Raw genomic sequence first — 18,025 nt, forward strand, 5'->3', positions numbered from 1 at the left:
CAATACTTTGGCCACATCATGAGAAGAGAAGACTCCCTGGAAAAGACCCTGATGTTGGGAAAGATGGAGGGCACAAGGAGAAGGGGACGACAGAGGACGAGATGGTTGGATAGTGTCTTCGAAGCTACAAACATGAGTCTGACTAAACTGCGGGAGGCAGTGGAAGACAGAAGTGCCTGGCGTGCTCTGGTCCATGGGGTCACGAAGAGTCGGACACGACTAAACGACTAAACAACAACAACAACAACAGACTTTCTCACCTCAAACTCACATACACTGTACCCTCAAGGACTCACAGCATTAAGATAACAACGGCAAGTGGTGTGTCCTTTATCTCTTCCAAATGGTGCAGTAATAAATTTTCTATATCGCATTCTAAACAGTTTCCCTGTTCTAACCAAACCTTTCATATCTTGGAAAAGAGACATCCCAACGACACTGTCCAGCAGAGCAAAGCATGCAAATACAGAGGAAGGATTTAATCCAGAGTCTGGTCTGGAAGGCTTGCCGATAATTACCCACTGCTAGTTATGATCCAGTACACACTCATATGGATCTGTTTGCTCACTTAGCCTCTCTCCAGAACTGGAGCAACTTACAGGGATGCCCTGGAGCTGTGGCTTATCAAGCAGGTTGTGAAGTTCGTTCTTTGAGGCTTCAATCTTCTCCTGGTCTGCAGCATCTACCATGTATCTGGAATGAAATCAACTATATTAGCACTGAGGTCAAGAAGCTACAGGTGCTATTGCATGGAGTAGCCAAACCAGAGTAGGAGAGCAATCTCCAGAAAGCAAAGTGGGTTATCTTGAATCTTCATTTGAGTCTCAGTCGCTGAATATAGGGTCCTAACTAACCACTACCTTGCATTAGGTTCAATTACTCTCCCCATCCCATAAGTAGGGGGAATTGCAATTCTGAGACCACATACTTTCAGTGTGGCCACCATAATGCTACACATCAGTCAAAATTTGTAGAAATCCTTTTGGTTTGCAAACTTCATATAAACAGGTGAGAGGGCTAGTGTTGGGTTTGGTTTTGTAATTTATGTTGATATTTTTTGCCTGGGGATGGGGATAGACTGATTTTCACTGAACAGTGCAAAGCACAAAGAGCAGATTCATACAGGTGGGATTAAGTTTAAGATTTTTATCAGCCATCTGCCAACATATGGTTAAATTCAAGAGAGCTAGAAGTTGGGGAAGGGGCGGTTGGAGTCTGCTGAAAATATTTTGTTCAAGATACTTGGTTTTGTGTTAGAGGGGCATTCAGCATAACGAAGGGTTTGGATCCTTAGACCCACTGACCATCTATTACCAAATTCCTAAGCCGCCATAGGAATAATGCCCTTGCCACTGCCAGTTCTGATTTCTTGTGGCACACAAATTGCTGCTTGTGCCACTACCTTAATGGGCAATCCTTATCCCTTCCCTTTTCCAGAGTGCCTCCAATGCTCAACACAAGAAGCTGCAAGGTGTTCTTGTGCAATGCAACAATTCAGCTGCTCAGCAGGAGCTTGGCAAACCGCATCTATGTTAAATTATTCATCGGGCAAAATGTGCTAGGCTGGCTCACCTAGAAAGCCAGCAGGCAGGGAATATGGGACGCGGTGTGCAGATTTCCTACATGGAGTTTTTATGTTATAGTAGATATTGAACAAGCACAGAACATCTGAGAAGCATTCGATAATGTGGAAATCTACAAGGAAATACTTCTGCAACTGAAACAGCATACACAGTACGGGGTTTCTAACTGAGCCCAGCTTGTATTGCCTCTGGTCATTGGCAGTGGCCATCAAGGTAAGCCCAGCTGAGAAGTGCCAAGAATATGGTATGAAGCACGCAGAAGCCCATATCTAAGGAAATTAAAGAGCCTCTATTTTGTACATGCTGGTTTCTGCCATTCCCCAGTTTCTGCTGAATTATGTAAGCCACCCCTTAAGTGCCATGTACAAGCTATCTGGAAGAAGCACCTATATTTTCTGCTTTTGTTTTTTTGCAAAGTGCCATGTATATTGAAGACACTATATACCCCTTTTAACAGTTCTGAAGGGATAAAGGCTTCCCTTCACCCTACATTTGTGTGTATATAGCTTTTGAGGTACACATAATATAGCTTTTAATGCACGCATTTCATGTTTAGAAGACCAAACCCTGCAATCTGGTAAGGTAATTAAATATTCTTATGAATGGGGGCCTCAGAGAGAGAAGATGCTTCTGAAAAATTGAGATCATAAAAGCATCCGACTCTCAAGGAAAGTAACTGCTTCTTGGAGCAGACTTCTTCCTTTTCAAAAATCACCTGTCTATGAATACTAGTATCCAACTGTCTATACCAACACACGTCTTCTCCAAAACATGGCATAGAAACCAGCTTATAGTCAAGGCTGTGTAGCCTGCGCATGTACTTTGAGGAGGAATCGCAGGTCAGTGGTAGAGCCCATGCTTTGCATGCAGAAGATCCTGGGTTCAAATCTGCGGCATCTCAGCTTAAAGAAATTTGCTGCTAGTGAGAACAAACAATTCTAGGCTAAATGCACAAACAGCCTGACCTGGTATATGGCAGCTTTCTAAGGAATCCCAAGGGGTTTTTTTTGCTAAAAATAAATATATATTAAAATCTATGGCTTGAATAAATGTTAGAATTAATGAATTTTGCTTGGTTGTTTTTTCAACCTCTCTCTACCTCTAGTAGACACGGGGAAAGGAAGAAACAATACAAGGCAATGAAGCCACATTCCCTGACCACTGGAAATTCAATCCTTTCCAGTCACTCACCAGGCAATCTCCAGATCAGAGTCTTGTGCCAGTTTCCTACCAAAAATTGCCCCCCACCTGGCTGCTCTTCACTCCCTGAAGGTGCTATTCTTCAAAACACAATTGGCTCGTTTTTAAAAGGCGTACATATAATCAGGTGTAGCCTGGCCCTTTGGCAGAGGCGCTACAGAAATACTTTGTCTTGCTCTATTTCAGCCCAAGAGAGGAGAGCAGCAGAATGGCTGAAGGTTATTCCGTCCACCCGTACCAGGTACTCAAAGGAATAAAGAGGGTTTCACAAAAAGCAGCACCAGCAGGAACTGAAGAGTCAGCCAAGGACACTGAGATCTTTCAGAGACAGCACAGAAGTCTGCAGCTGTCAATAAAAGGCCCTGCCCTGCCCCACAGCCTACTGACAGTGAGGGTTTGAACTGAACGGCTGCCTGAAGAACCTTCCTCCTCCTCCTCCTGCCTTCCATGCAGTTAATCAGATTCCACAAGCAACCCTTTGTGTCAAAAGTGGCCTGATGCAGAAGCGGTGCTTTATTTGCAACTTTATTTGGTACAGTGTAGCTTAAGTGCAGCCATCCAGTGGTTTTTTGTGTGTGCAGTAACCCTCAGAGCAGGGGCACTCACTTATGGTTCAAAGGCAGGTAGGATCCAATGGAGTCATTGTGCCATTCTATAAGAAATAAAGAATGGATTTATGGAGTTGTAGTTCAACAACATCTGGAGAGCCACGGGTTCCCCGGGCCTGATATAAAGGAACCCAGCCTGTGCTTAGAAGTGAAGCCACACCTGTAAAGTAGGTAAGAAATCTCTTACAGTTCCAAATGTGATCCAAGAGACAGTGGATATGTCCTGAGGAACAAAGAAGCCTCATCTTTGCCTGAGTTTATTGGACTGATTTGATCCCACCACCACCACACAGCTCCAGTGTTCAGAGGAAGCCTAGGACTTGTCTTGAGAGTAGCGCACGGCAATCTCAGAGCTTGGTGACAGACTGAGAATCGAGGCATGGAATACTTACACTATGGCACTGACTCCACGGCAGTACCGCTCCCACATGCTACGAAAACGAGGCTGGCCCCCAATATCCCAGAGCTGTGGGGAAAGAAGCAGCAAGTTAAAATATAGATGAGAACTACAATGTGAGAATTTGCAAGCCCAAGCATTCTCCTTGACTCGCACATACTTGGCCCCACTGCCTGCTCTACACTTTCCCATGTCTTCATTTTATGCATGGTCATCCACAGTCTCTCCACAGCCCACACTCTTTATTATTAAGGAAGCCATCTGAAGCGCTACCAGAAGATTTCAGAGAGCCTTGGGTTTCTGAGCAACAATGGCCACTTCACAAAAGCATTCTCACACTTACAAATGCTGTAAAGAACCCAAGTATTCAAATTAAAGTATTATGATAAATTAAAATTTACTAGGATTAGCTCCACAAAACTCTTGAGTGATGGAACTGATATCCAAACTAATTAAATAATATTTGCAGTGTTTTCCTGGTCAAAACACATAAATGGAACTGAAGGAGGCGAACAGTCTATTGATATATTTAGAAATCCTGCATTTAACCAGACACACTCTACTGCCACTACTCTGCTTAGGCAATTCCTTTTAGGATTCCCACCAAACATCTACTCCTCTCTCTAACAGGAGCAGAGCTAATCATTCAAATAACACACAAAAACAATAGGGTATCTAGCAATAGTGAGAGAAAGACCACCCAGAAATTCACATCCACAGTTTTGACTAGAAGAAACCCCAGAATAACCTTAACTTATATTGTAAACCACCCTGTGATATATTGTATACTTCCTTGTTTTCCTCAGATGAAGAGCAGTATACAAATTAAACAAGCAAACACTTCTATATTTTGTCCTCATATGTATCTATAAGCAATCTTTTTATTTAAGAGTGGTTTACAAAGAGTTATTAAAAAATACAAAATCAAACACATCATATAAAAACTGTATAAAATATTACAACCAGAAGCAGCAACCAGTTTAGTGCTCAAATTGTGTTGGAAAACAGGGTACCATCAATAAAATAAATTCACAAGCTCCACTCCAGCACCATTCAGTCTGAGTTAAACTTTTAGTTTAAAAACTGCAGGTGAGGGAGGTGGGCCTTGTCTCTCCGCAAACTTAATTCCCCAATACTTTGAACATCGAACCAATTTTAAGAAAAACTTATCAGAGCATCCCAAGAGTCCTCTAGGAAAGGGTTGGCTCGGCTTGGCACCCAGGAACCAGTTTGGTGTTATGGAAACAGCAGATAGTTTTAAAAAGCTGGTGTTAATTCAACCCTGTCGATCTGCCTGCGCTTCCTTAAACCCCTAAGCTTGTCTGCAGCACTATGTTGCAAATCTAGGAGCACACTTGCCCAAGACATACTGCATCTTACCTTTATAGTAACATTTCCCTTGGTGATCTTCCTCATATTGAAGCCCACTGTTGGGATCATATCTTCATTGAACTGCCCCGACTAGAACAAAATAAAAATAGATCAGTCTTTCATATGGAAGGCTTGGCTGTTTCTGTCTACCGCGTTCCACCTTGGCTAAGCAAGCTCCCCTGAGAGAAGGAAAAGTGATGAGATGTGTTCATTCCTAGAGCAAAAGAAGTACCTATTTAGCGAGTCCTGAAAAGCAGCACACATTTTGAGCACTTTGAATAATATACCAGAATAATACTTGAGGGTTAATATCAGAAAACATTACAATATTTCTAAACTGCCTTTCATCCTGTAAGATATCAAATATTTTGGAGGGGGTGGAGAGAGAAAGAAACCAGAGGCAAAGACTCTTAAGTAACACCCTCCTGGCTACTACTGAATAAATCATGGTTGGTTCTACACAACCATATGCTTCACTGGTAGTAATCAGCTGTTATATATCAGGTATTCACTGGAATACCCATTCACCAAGTGCCTACTTTGTTTACATTTAGGCACCAGGTAAACATTATTCTTTTTGCTTGAGCATTTGGGGTTGACACTTGCCAGATAGATTACAGTTTGCCTTTATGGGGCTTTAGTGCTGCCTTGGGGGCAATATTTGGAAGAAAGCGCAGGATTTTTTTCAATTTTTATTTTTAAAAACAGCTTTGTTGTTAATAGGCAGTGTTTCAACATGTCTGTAATTAAACTGTTTCTCTGCTGATGAAGGTTCAGAGAATTTATGAGGAGGCAGATAACCTTTTGCTGGCAAGCACTGGAAACAAAATGTGCAGGACACACAGACACATCAGTCCTGTTGACTGCACAGACCAGGACAACAGGAAGCATCTTATAGATTGGAAGTGCTGAAACAAATCAAGGGTGCGTGGGTGCAGAGAACGTATAATTTCTCTATTTTGTGCAAGGTTTTCTTCTTCTCCTTCATTGTATAAAGAGAAGTGACAGGGAAGGTGAGATGTATTTCAGGAGAAATAACCTTATTAACGGACAGAGCCAATACTCAGGTTATACTATGAAAGGACATGGGAAATGAGAGTGCTGCTGGCAATGGTTTTTTTAAGAAAAAAGAAAAAGAATGATACTCAAGGGTTGGATAAAGTTACTTTAATGAGAGGTGTTCTTTATGCTAAGAACGCAAGTAGCAATAATGGAAGCTTGCCACCTTGGCCGTACAGTTATCTGCATGTCAATTAATTTGGTCCCCATGGCCCATTCCATATTTGGCTTCTGCTGAGACACAGCCTATAAGACAACTTAATGCAATGTCTGACAAGCTCCCTGGGAACACAACTTGCATGCACCGGAACACAGGACATGAATTAAGAGCCAACAAGGAATAAGAACTTTCACTTATGACAGACTTGCTTTGTTCAGACAGCAGAAACCCTGAGCCAGCATGTTTTCACCCTTTTTTCCTCAATTTTGTTCTGTTGGCTTACATTTCTGTAATAACTGCAGTATGGTACTCTGTGCTTTGCTCCAGCCAAAGTGCCTGCAGGGAATTAACTTTCACATACCCATTGAGCAATTCTTCAGCACTTGCTGAGTCAAAAAGGTCTATTATATATATTCTGGTCTGTTCATTTTTAACACCCAAATTTCAAATTTTACCTGTTTATTAAAAGAAAGCTTTCTAAACAAACAGCAAGTGTGCTCACAGTATGTTGCAAATAAATACAAAACTAAACACCTGCAATTCCTATAGGAAGCACATGAATACGTACAGGAAGTGTGTGAACCTCAATGAAACCTCAATGAAGGCATCCAGTTCAGACATAACCCACCCCCGCTCCCAGCAAGAACACTTTATTTAAGGTTGACAAACTTAGAGCAGAGGAAGCAGAAAAGGGAATGGCAACATCTGCCCTGTGGAAAGGAATTATCTGTCCTACGTACAATGAGTTGCAACATTAGATTGTCACAAGACCTTAGAAATTAATATGTCTGTCAGCAGAGTTCAGCCCACTGCTGCTTTCTTTCAGTGATTTACGGTTTTAAGATTACCAACATTCTTAAACTTCTCTTGCTTTTAATCTGGCCTCCAAAGTTTTACGAGGCTGCGAGTCTCCAGCTCAAATCTAACTGTCAGCAATGAATTTATGTTAACTCTCTGATTAGAAAAACTGAGTGCTTTTAGCCATCAGCTTCTCAAGATATGACACATCAGCAAATCTTCCAAGGTTCCGAGACTCTTCACAAAGATTGTGTGCTTATTCTCCCAGCGTTCCATTTCAAAAGGCATAACCTGATACTTGTCGAGAAAATAACAGACGGCTCAAAAACAACAAGCTTCAAAAAAAGGCCAACCAGTACAAATTTCACCTGGGTTTTAACAAACCATGCTACTCCAGTCCTTGGGCCAAAAGGTCATTGGTGGGATGAGCTCAAGCATTCTCTGTTTCCCTGGTCTATAGCACTTGTGAAATAGGCTATCAAAATTACCAGGAAAATTGCGGGTGGAGTCAAATTTCAATATGCACACAGTGTATGTTGAGATTCCAGAACAAAGAGATGAACAAGTCATTTAGAGTTATGGGTAACACAAGAGGCTTTGCAGATACCGAGGTGAACGTTTGGCTTTAAAGCCTCAAAGAAGTGTGACTCCACAGGTAAACAGAAAGCTTGGCCTGTCCACTGCTGGATCAGACCAAAGGCCCATCTAGTCCAAAACCATGTTTTCACAATAGCCAACCAGATGCCTATGGTAAGCCCACAAATAGGACATCAGCATGACCGCAGTCTCCTGTTCACAATTCCTGGCAACTGGAATTTGTAAGAAAACCAACCCATTTATTATTTGAAGCATACTATTCTACTCACTGGGCACTCAGAATTGCTTCACAGAACACAGATGAAGGACCTATTGGATCAGAGGATGGACAGTGAACAAGTCACAGTTTCACAGAGCTGTTAAAAGAGTGACAACCACGCTCTAGTAAACTCCATTTGGGGCTAACATATGTGGAGCTATTCTTGAAGACAGTTTGGAGACTGCAGCTGGTTCAAATAAATAATAATAATAATAACAATAATAATAATAATAATAATAATTTTATTTATACCCCACCCTCCCCGGCCAGAGCCGGGCTCAGGGCAGCTAACACCAATAAAATTCCAGTAAAAACATAATAAGAACAAAGAAAAAGAAAAAAAACAATTTAAAATACAGGCTAAAATGCAATTTAAAATGCAAAAGGCTCAACTGCCAGAGTTCTGCCAGATTTTCTGTATGGGACCACATGACACCCATACTTAAAGATCTGCAGTGGCTACCTTTTCACCACCAAGCCCAATTCAAGGTGCTGGTTTTGATGTATAAGGCTCTGAACCCGATTACCTGAAGAAGTGCTTCTCCCCATACTGTCCACCCTATTGGTAACACCATCTCTGAATGAGGTCAGTGAACCTGTGACATGCCAGAGGGTAACCTCAGCACTTACACCCTGGTTTTGGAATAACATTTTCCCAAGGCTTGGCTGGCACCAATATTATCCATTTTCCAGAGTTTCTAATATGATCCTACAGGGCCTGCATTGGGACAGATGGGTGATGTACTGCTTTGTAATCTCCCTGTTTTCATTTACCATACCATGCTTTGTTGGTTTTTATTTTATTTTAAAAATTGCTATTACCCACCCTGAGATCACTTTCAACAGTAGGGTAGTGAATAAACTGCATAAATAAAAAACAAAAGCCACACTTTTATCAACACAACTTTCAGGGTATTTTTCCTCCCTCCATTTGTTATGACACACAAGGCTTAGAGCCAGAGGTCATGGTGCTCTCATATGACTAAAGAGCAAAAAAGACCCTGGCATTTGTTTTGAAACGACTCATACATGCACAGAGCAACTTTACTCTTTTGCCAAGAAGCGCCTGTTGAAATCTGGAGCAATTTGTTCTGCATGCAGACTATCATACAGATAGCAGAAACGCTGCTTGATAGCAGAAACTCTGCACAACAACTTCTTTTAGCTTGCCGATTAAGCAGTCTTTGTTTTCAGCTACAAATGTAGCAAGAGTACTGGAAACCAGTTCATTCCATGATAAATATGGAGTACAACTGGGTATCCAGATTTGCTGCTTCTCTTTATCTTCATCCCCTTGAAGTTATTTTGAGTGCTAGTTAGTCTATTGAATGATTGTTCAGAATTCAATTATTACTGCTGTTAGACAATCTGTCAAATCAGTGAATTTTGTGATGGATTTTAGTAGTTGTAAACCACTTTGGGAGCCAACGTTGGCTGAAAGGTGAGATAGAAATATATTTTATTAAACAAATTATCTAACTTGACCCCTTTGCTCAATAACTTCTTCATATTTTTCATTTGGGAAAACAGGTCTTTGTTTACAAAAACCCACTTGTAGACTTCTGCAACTCTCCCATATTTGGATATGTACATATATATTTAAAAAAAGATTGCTTATTAATAGAACCAGTGAGACCAGCAACACAATGCTGTTGTGCACCTCTATCCCCTAAGACTGCTCTATTCACGGCTCCAGCCAGTCTGGAAAAGGATCCTTTGAGTGCTTTTCAGATCTCCCAGGGGAGGGTTCCTGAAAATCTGCCACCTCCTATTTAGTTAAGAAAGGGGCAATATTTTCAGATAACTAATATGGGAACCAAATCTTTCTGATACAAAAGTGTCCATCTGGTCTCAAATCTTTATAATATTTACCATATTTTTCGCTCTATAACACGCACCCGACCATAACACGCACGTAGTTTTTAGAGGAGGAAAACAAGAAAAAAAAATTCTAAACGAAACAGTGGATGTATGATTTTTGTGGTTCATGCTGTGGCCACAGACATGTGATCTGACGGTGAGTTTGGGGTAGTCCAATGCAAAAATCCTGAGGATGCATATGGATTCATGTTTGTAACCATGTTTTTGCACCACTGCGGCCCCAGGCAACAGTGGGTGCGTGATTTTTTTGGTGCAAACTGTAGCCATGGACATGTTATGTGATCTGATGGTGAATTTGGGGTGACCCAGTGCAAAATCTTGAGGATCCACGTGGATCTGTGCTTTGTAACCACATTTTAAGTGGGGAGGGAAGGAAAAGCACTCAAGGGACGAGGAGCACGCGTGGGGTATGTGGAGAAGGATGCTGCTAATAATGCAGAAGAGGGGTTTAAGGGGAGAAGGCTGCTCTCCTCTGCTTCTCTCCCTCTTCCCCGGCTCACCCCCCCCCCACTTAGCGATCTGCTATTTAGCGAGCTGAGTGGGGAGGAGGGACAGAGAGCCTGCTTGCTTTAAAGGAGCCAACTGGACAGGAGCCGCTTACACTTGTGTAAGCGGCTCCTCTCCTCTCCCGCTTTGCTCCTTTAAAGCAAGCCGGCTCTGCTTCTCTCCCTCCTCCCCCCCCCTTTCAAAGCGAGCCACGGAGGAATTCGCTCCGTAACACGCACAGACATTTCCCCTTACTTTCTAGGAGGAAAAAAATGTGCGTTATGGAGCGAAAACTACGGTATATAGTATTTTATGAAACTGACACTGACTCAATACTTGAAATAGTAAGGTTCAGTTCTTAAACTTTCCAGTGGCTTCCTGGGGTGGGGGTGGGTGTACGTTTGGGTAAAAGTATTATATCCATCAACTTCCCTGTCTAATAGTTCAGGATTGTTTCTGCACCCTAAGCAAGGGTTTGAACTTCAGCTGACATGCAAGATAGTAAAGATTAATAATGATGCCTGGATTTAAAAAAAAAAAAAAACCCTGTCCACCTTTTGAATATCAATGCAGAATATTTCACAGTTCAAAGGACAAATGGTAGCTATGTTTAAGAGCATGGCAACTAATTTAAAGTGCAGTGTCAGGGATAAGGGAAAAACACAGGGCATTTTTTCTTTACATGGTTAATATGCATTACCCAACAGAGATGTGATCAGTTTGAGTGCATGCGCTCATAATTGGTCATCCTTATTGGATAAATGAGATCAGGCCAATCTCGTTTGACAAATTCACCGCAACCTGCTGAGTCACACTCAGTTCAAGCACACCACTGAGCACCTGGCACCCCTGAAAATATAAAAGGTATTTCCTACGAAAACGGAAAGCACAAAAGATGAAAAAAGCCCACCGTGGTACACAGCTTCATACTGCACACAAGTAACTGAAACAAGAGAAGCAAAACTATGCTAAGGAAAGATTATACGTCTTTGAAGAAACACTTGCCAATATGTTTTCATAAGCCAAGGCTTTTAAAAAAGCAACAAAGAAAGGCCTACAAATACTGGACAGCACAATCCAGAATAGCAAGTGTGATTGGAAGGGAGCGCACACTGTGTGAAAGGGTGGCTGTTTTTGAAAAACAAGGCCTTGTGAACTCCAACAAAGATATCCCCTTCTAGAATTTTAATCTGGAAGAAATCCCAGCCTTAGAGACACTACCTGCTTATTCTCAACTGTTAGTGGTTCCCCACTCCCACCCCAAGGATTCTGGAGAAGGTAGTCTGTGATAACTCTTAAATCCTTATCTTCCCTCACAAAATTATGGTTTCCCAGGAGTCCCTGAGGCACAGGAATGATGCCTAAGTCACTCTCAGTCTCTGGTGTAGATTTATGTTCTATAGGTTTAATGCTAAATAATGCAGAACTAAGTTAGCCCCATTCTCCAAATGCTTTTAACAAATATGACCTCTTATCCCCACCGCATAGGCAGGTAAGTTCATTTGGAAGGAGATGCACAACATTAAACAAACTCACACTAAAACATACTGTAAGAGGCAGGCCTTAAGCTGGTGCCTGAAAGTGGCAATTTATTTTGTGAAGAATGCACAAGTTTCAACCACAGGTGTTGCTGTGGTCTAAACCACAGAGCCTAGGGCTTGCCGATCAGAAGGTTGGTGGTTCAAATCCCCGCAATGGCGTGAGCTCCCGTTGTTTGGTCCCAGCTCCTGCCCACCTAGCAGTTCGAAAGCACGTCAAAATGCAAGTAGATAAATAGGTACCGCTCCGGCAGGAAGGTAAATGGCGTTTCTGTATGCTGCTCTGGTTCGCCAAAAGCGGCTTAGTCATGCTGGCCACATGACCTGGAAAAACTGTCTGTGGACAAACATCAGCTCCCTCGGCCTATAGAGCGAGATGAGCGCCGCAACCCCAGAGTCGTCCGTGACTGGACCTAACAATCAGGGGTACCTTTACCTTTTATATTCTTTAGAGATGTTTTTGGTATATTCTACCGAAAGGTTTGGGACAACAAGCATCTTCATATCATGGTCAAAACATGTTGGACATCATCTACAAAATAGACCACTACTTTGGGTGTACTTTTATGATGTGTTTGATAGGTTTCCCTCAAACTTTACAATGTTACATCTATTTCTGCAAATAATACAGGTGAAGAGCTCTGATTCTGTATTAGTGTAGCTACTGGTCCCAATACTTCCTTCTTTCCCAATAGTTCCTCTTTATTTTTGCTTAAACATAGTGTTGTTGTTTTAAAATATGATTTTCTGAAGCTAGAAATAGTTTATACACATGAACCAAAGCTGAGAAAGTTAAGAGTTTAGAATTACAGTATATAGCATAAAAAGGGAGTGTAAATGTGCATGCTGAAAATCAGTGAAGCAAACTGGGTTCCTAGCATTTTGTGCACACTAGGGCTGGATGAGACATCAATATAATCATCCAAAACCGGTTGGAAGTCTGTATCATGATACTAATGACCTGGCAATATATCATGAAATCATTGTGTGAGTGTGTATGTGTGTGTGTTGTGCAAAAACAACGAAGTGGGGAAATTGTGAAACCAGCCAATGTTTTTACATAGCTCCATCCTTATTTCAGACATGGTGATATATCAGTATATTGCAATGTTTAGCTGCTGATATATCACAATGTTGAAAACCAGCCCAGCGCTAGTGCACACAAGAGCACTATTCCACCAAAATTTTGAAGAACCACGTTTAGAATAGAAGGATGCAAACACATGGGAAAGAAAAAGTTTTACAAGGGGAGAGATAGGCTTTTAACTTGAATGCAACAGACCGTGTTTACTTTGCCCTGCTCTTAACCACAAGGGGTATGCCTGGAAAGAATTAAGTGCCACGAACACATATAAATTTGAATATGTCTTAACAGAGCACAACAGACTTACTTTTAAAAAAAGTCACAAAGGAGCTTTAAAGCAAGCATGTGGACATGCCCTGAGGGGTAATCATGCAGCACTAAGTTCTCATGTGTTGAAGAAAACAAGAGAAAGTGATGACTGATCACAACAGCAAAAATAGTTGTATGCAAATAGTAAGCAAGCTCATGCTAAAAACATATGAAGCAGCCCCAAGATATTTTAGCTGAACAGGAATATGTAAAATAATGTGCTTATGTGCAATGTAGAGTGCCTCTCTTCCTGTGCCTATGGAGCAAACACACAGCCTATCTTCTTACATTCTTAAGAAGAAAACATTAGGCTTTTCTGGGCAGCTGTTAACTCTCTTTTTAGAAATTAAGCAATAGGCCTGTCTATGCAAAGCATGCACTATCACTGAACTACAGTCACACACCCTTATCATCTTCCTGCTGCTTCATTGTAGAAGCTCTGAAGTTCGCATAAACCAAAACGCCCCAGCAAAGTTCATCAGCTGCCACCAACACACTTGCCCTTTTTCTATTGTAATCAGATTTTCACAAAACTCACACATTAATACAAGACTGATTTTCTATATGAGATACATATTTTACACATTTATTCCATGAAGTTTGCAAATCTTTTTACCCCGAGGAAAATGGTTTCATCTAAGCCAGGGGTGGCCAACTCCCAAGAGACTGCGATCTACTCACAGAGTTAAAAACTGGGTTCAGGTCAAAGTTGTTGAGCTTTTAAAAGAGGAGCCAAAGTTTTTGAGCTTCTTTGGGGGGTGCCAGTGATCTGCCAGTGATCTACCAGTAGATCATGATCTACCTGTTGGATGTGCCTGATCTAAGTGATCATCCCCCCTCTCACAAGCCCTCTAAACTTAGGCGTGTTGCATTCATATTGCTCTAATAGGTAGAGATATTGTTGTCTGCAGGAAATAATCAAGCAGACAACTGTATCTAGTTTATTCAAGGATAGTAGTGATCTATCATGGCAACTTCAATGTGCACTAATCAAAGAGAGCTCACAAATTAAGAGAAAACAAAAAAATTTTTTTCCCTTCCAGTAGCACCTTAAATTAAGAGTAGATGGAGCTTTGATTTCAAGTAAAATAGGAGGCATTAAAGTTGTGACAGTTTTGACCTCATATGGCCTGCAATGTGTCAGTCAGAATGAAACTGGGACTACAGTCTGATTTCAAGAGCATCCAAAGCTCATTAGTAAAGTGGCTACCCTAACTACGTTAGAACCCTCCTGCTGGTTCAGACTGAAGACCCATCTAGTCCAGCATTCTGTTTTTGCAGTTTGCAAGCAACGGGAAACCTACAAGCAGGGCATGAGCACGGCAGCACTTGCCTATATACTATCTCTGATATTGGAGACAATATAAAGCCATCATGGCAAGCAAACATTGCTAGCTTTGTCCTCCACGTCCAATCCCTTTGAAAGCCATCCAAGTTGGTGGCCATCTCTATACATTGCAGTAACCTATTCCAGTTTAACTATGCACTGTGTGATGGAGTAATCCATCTTGTCTGTCCTAAATCTCCCACCATTCAACTTTCTTGGATGACCACAGGTACTAATATTACAAGAGAGAGGGAGAGAAATTGCACGTAACTTTGGGGTAACAGTACACACACAAAAAATCCTACAGCATAGTATAATCTAACATTCAACATATCAGAACAGCATTCCAAGAGAGATACAAGCAGTTGTTGAGATTATTTCAGCCTTTGCCAGCACACACAACCTGATTTTGAGGGATCAAGATCAGAAAGGTGGCCAAAAGTCAATAGTAGTTGGTGCTTCTTGCATCAAGTACCGTATTTTTTGCTCTATAAGACTCACTTTTTCTCTCCTAAAAAGTAAGGGGAAATGTGTGTGCATCTTATGGAGCGAATGCAGGATGCGCAGCTATCCCAGAAGCCAGAACAGCAAGAGGGATTCCTGCTTTCACTGCGCAGCGATCCCTCGTGCTGTTCTGGCTTCTGAGATTCAGAATTTTTTTTTCTTGTTTTCCTCCTCCAAAAACTAGGTGCGTCTTGTGGTCTGGTGCGTCTTACAGAGCGAAAAATACGGTAATTAAATTGGAACCAGTATTTTACCTGTTTTTCCACCTCCCTCATAAAACTCCTTTTAATGTTGCCTCCAGATGTGGAGATAAGTGCATATTTAAATTTGCCCCCAGGTAAGTGCAGTTGAGCTGTCTCCTCTTCCTTCAACTTACAGAGACCCATTAGAACAAGATTCAAGCCACTACCATAGGGTATTCCTTGGCTAAACAGTCCTAGGCAGCACATGAAGTACCTTCTCAAAATTTGGAAAGCTGCAATTAATGAGGTGCCACTGATATGCTAAAATTGTGTGCCTTTAGATTTACAGCCCATGGTGCCTGCCACAACCATAATGCAATGATCTCGTCCCTTGGCCTTTTCTCATTTATTCTGACAACAATCCTGTAAGGCAAGTCAGTATCACTTTCAATTTATAGGCGAGAAGCACAGTTCAGAGTTGGACTTGCCTCTCTGCAAGTCCATTTATAATCACCGAGTTGAATCCAAGCTTTCCAATCCAATATGTTTGTCCAGCGATTCTTAAATGGGAGTCTATAGCATGCACTTTAGGCAATTCCCAAGACAACTACAAAAACAGAGGGAATTGCTGGAAATCTTTCCAGAGTAATGAAAATGCACTCTCATCTGGATAAAGTTGCACTTCATATGAAGAGAATGCAAAAGTGGTGCTAGGTAGCAAATAAGCATTGTTAAGTTTGCAAAAACCTGGTGTCATTGAGACAACTCTAGCTTTTATGCTTGGTATGGATGAGAATGCCACAGTAAAGAACATACACACCATTTGTCATGTCTGCAGGGCACATGCATTTCCAGCATGATACTTGTCTATTTAAAATATGTACTCTAGAACAGAACCTAATAACCTTTTATCCAAGTCTCGAAATGAAGAGCAAGAATCAGCTCTAGGGTATTTGTCTATGAAGTTGCCTTATTCCAAGTATTCCAACATGGAGCCTGTTAGTTGCAGTGTTTGAAACTCCCATTGTTATAGGGGCGTTTTGTGACAGTTTGCCAGCAGTTTCTGAGCTCTGGGCATAGTACTGATCTTACGATTTCAGATTAAATCTGCCACTGCTAGAAGAAAAGGAGGAGCTTTTTCTGCCTCCCCACTCCCAGCCACTCTTTGAAGACTGGAGAAGGGAACCTCATAAGAATATTTGGAGGGGTGGGCAGGGGAAGTATGGCTTTGTTTTTTGAAGTCTTCAGATGAGGACTAGACCATGTGAAAAATGAACATAAGATTCTAGCTGCAGAACTAACTAAAATGGTTACTGCAAAATATGCAGGAATGAAAGATAAATAAAATGAACCAAGGAGAGAGGAAAGAAGTTGTGGGATATCGAACAGTATGTAAAATGGAAAACTGAAAATTTAATTAACTTTTTTTTTAAAAAAGATAAAAAGTATTCAGTACACTTGGGCTCCTATTCATGCACTGTTGTCAGGTAGGGTACACACATTTTAAAATTATTATTTTTTGCAAATTCAATGAAGAAAAAAAGAATAAAATAAAAATGTATATAAATAATGCAGTGACAAAAAACCCACCATTGGTTTGCAGTCTGAATACAGTAGCCATCAGTACATTCATCTGACGTTAAACATGTAAGTTAATATAAAGCTCTCCAAATGTCCACACAAATTGATGTCTATATGAAATACGTTCAGTTGTAGTTATATGTATGATTTAGTTGAGATTCCTGCATCACAGGGGGGTTGGACTGGATGATCCTCAGGGTTCCTTCCCATTCTACAAGTCTATTATTCTAGACAGGTCCACGCCATCCTCAGAACATTGTGTAATGATTGAGGGTATTCATCCTTCTAGGCTCTAGTATAAGTCTCTTTTGTTGCCCTCATGTAAATCCCCATACTACATTTCAATGATTTTGTCAACATAAAATGCAAACACATTTTGAAGCAGTAGAGCTCTGCTTGCTCCTCCCTGATATCTTAAGCTCAGGGTAGTCCCACTCCAATACCCACAAGCTGAGGTTGCAAGGGAAGCCCCTATGCATGGGCTCATGCCCCAGTTCTGCAAATATCTGTTGCCCCCAGTACACAGCTCTCCAAGGGAGTTTACATTTTGGACTGGCTAGCCAGCCAGGTTTAGAGTCTCCCGGGAAATGCAGTCTAGACAGAGCACATGGTTGTAGCTGAAAATTGAAGCAGTGCAGCAAGGAAAAAGTGGCTGACACCAAATAGCTACTGTCTAATGAGACACAGATTTTCACCGAAGGGCCAATAAATGGTCCCCTATAAAATCTATTCCGTGTATTTTCAGGTCCCTGCTTCTGTTCAAGCACCTACTATTGCCATCTGCAAGGACAGTGATTATGACTGCATCCTATTACGGCAACAGGAAAGCATGCACATAAACAAGGGCAGCCTTCAAGGGCTCGGCAGGTGACAGGAACCTCTAGTATTCGCTACATTTGCAATAGGGCAGGAACATGTCAGATGTTTCAGGTTTATCCTTGAAAGTGAATTGTTTATGTCTTTGTAGGCCTATATAATCCATCCACACCAGCCTTCCCCAATCTGGTGCCCTCACAATGTTTTGGCTTACAACTCTGATCACTTGCCTCGATAGCTGGGAGTTCCAATAGCTTGGAAAAATGTGGATCTACGCCATTATTA

General features: G+C 41.5%; 1 protein-coding gene across 1 annotated transcript in view; it reads right to left on the reverse strand.

Annotated features, from left to right (window-relative positions):
• Positions 1-18,025, reverse strand: part of ARL8A (ARF like GTPase 8A) — a 38,431-nt gene that overhangs the window by 8,074 nt on the left and 12,332 nt on the right. The window contains exons 2-4 of the mRNA XM_083617639.1: positions 5,169-5,249; positions 3,784-3,857; positions 600-693 (exon numbers count right to left, since the gene is read on the reverse strand). Of these exons, the coding sequence (XP_083473765.1) occupies positions 600-693; positions 3,784-3,857; positions 5,169-5,249 (249 nt within the window). The remainder of the gene's footprint in view (positions 1-599; positions 694-3,783; positions 3,858-5,168; positions 5,250-18,025) is intronic.

The sequence above is a fragment of the Podarcis filfolensis genome (assembly GCF_964270895.1).
Source record: "Podarcis filfolensis genome assembly, chromosome: 6".
Lineage (NCBI taxonomy): Eukaryota > Metazoa > Chordata > Lepidosauria > Squamata > Lacertidae > Podarcis > Podarcis filfolensis.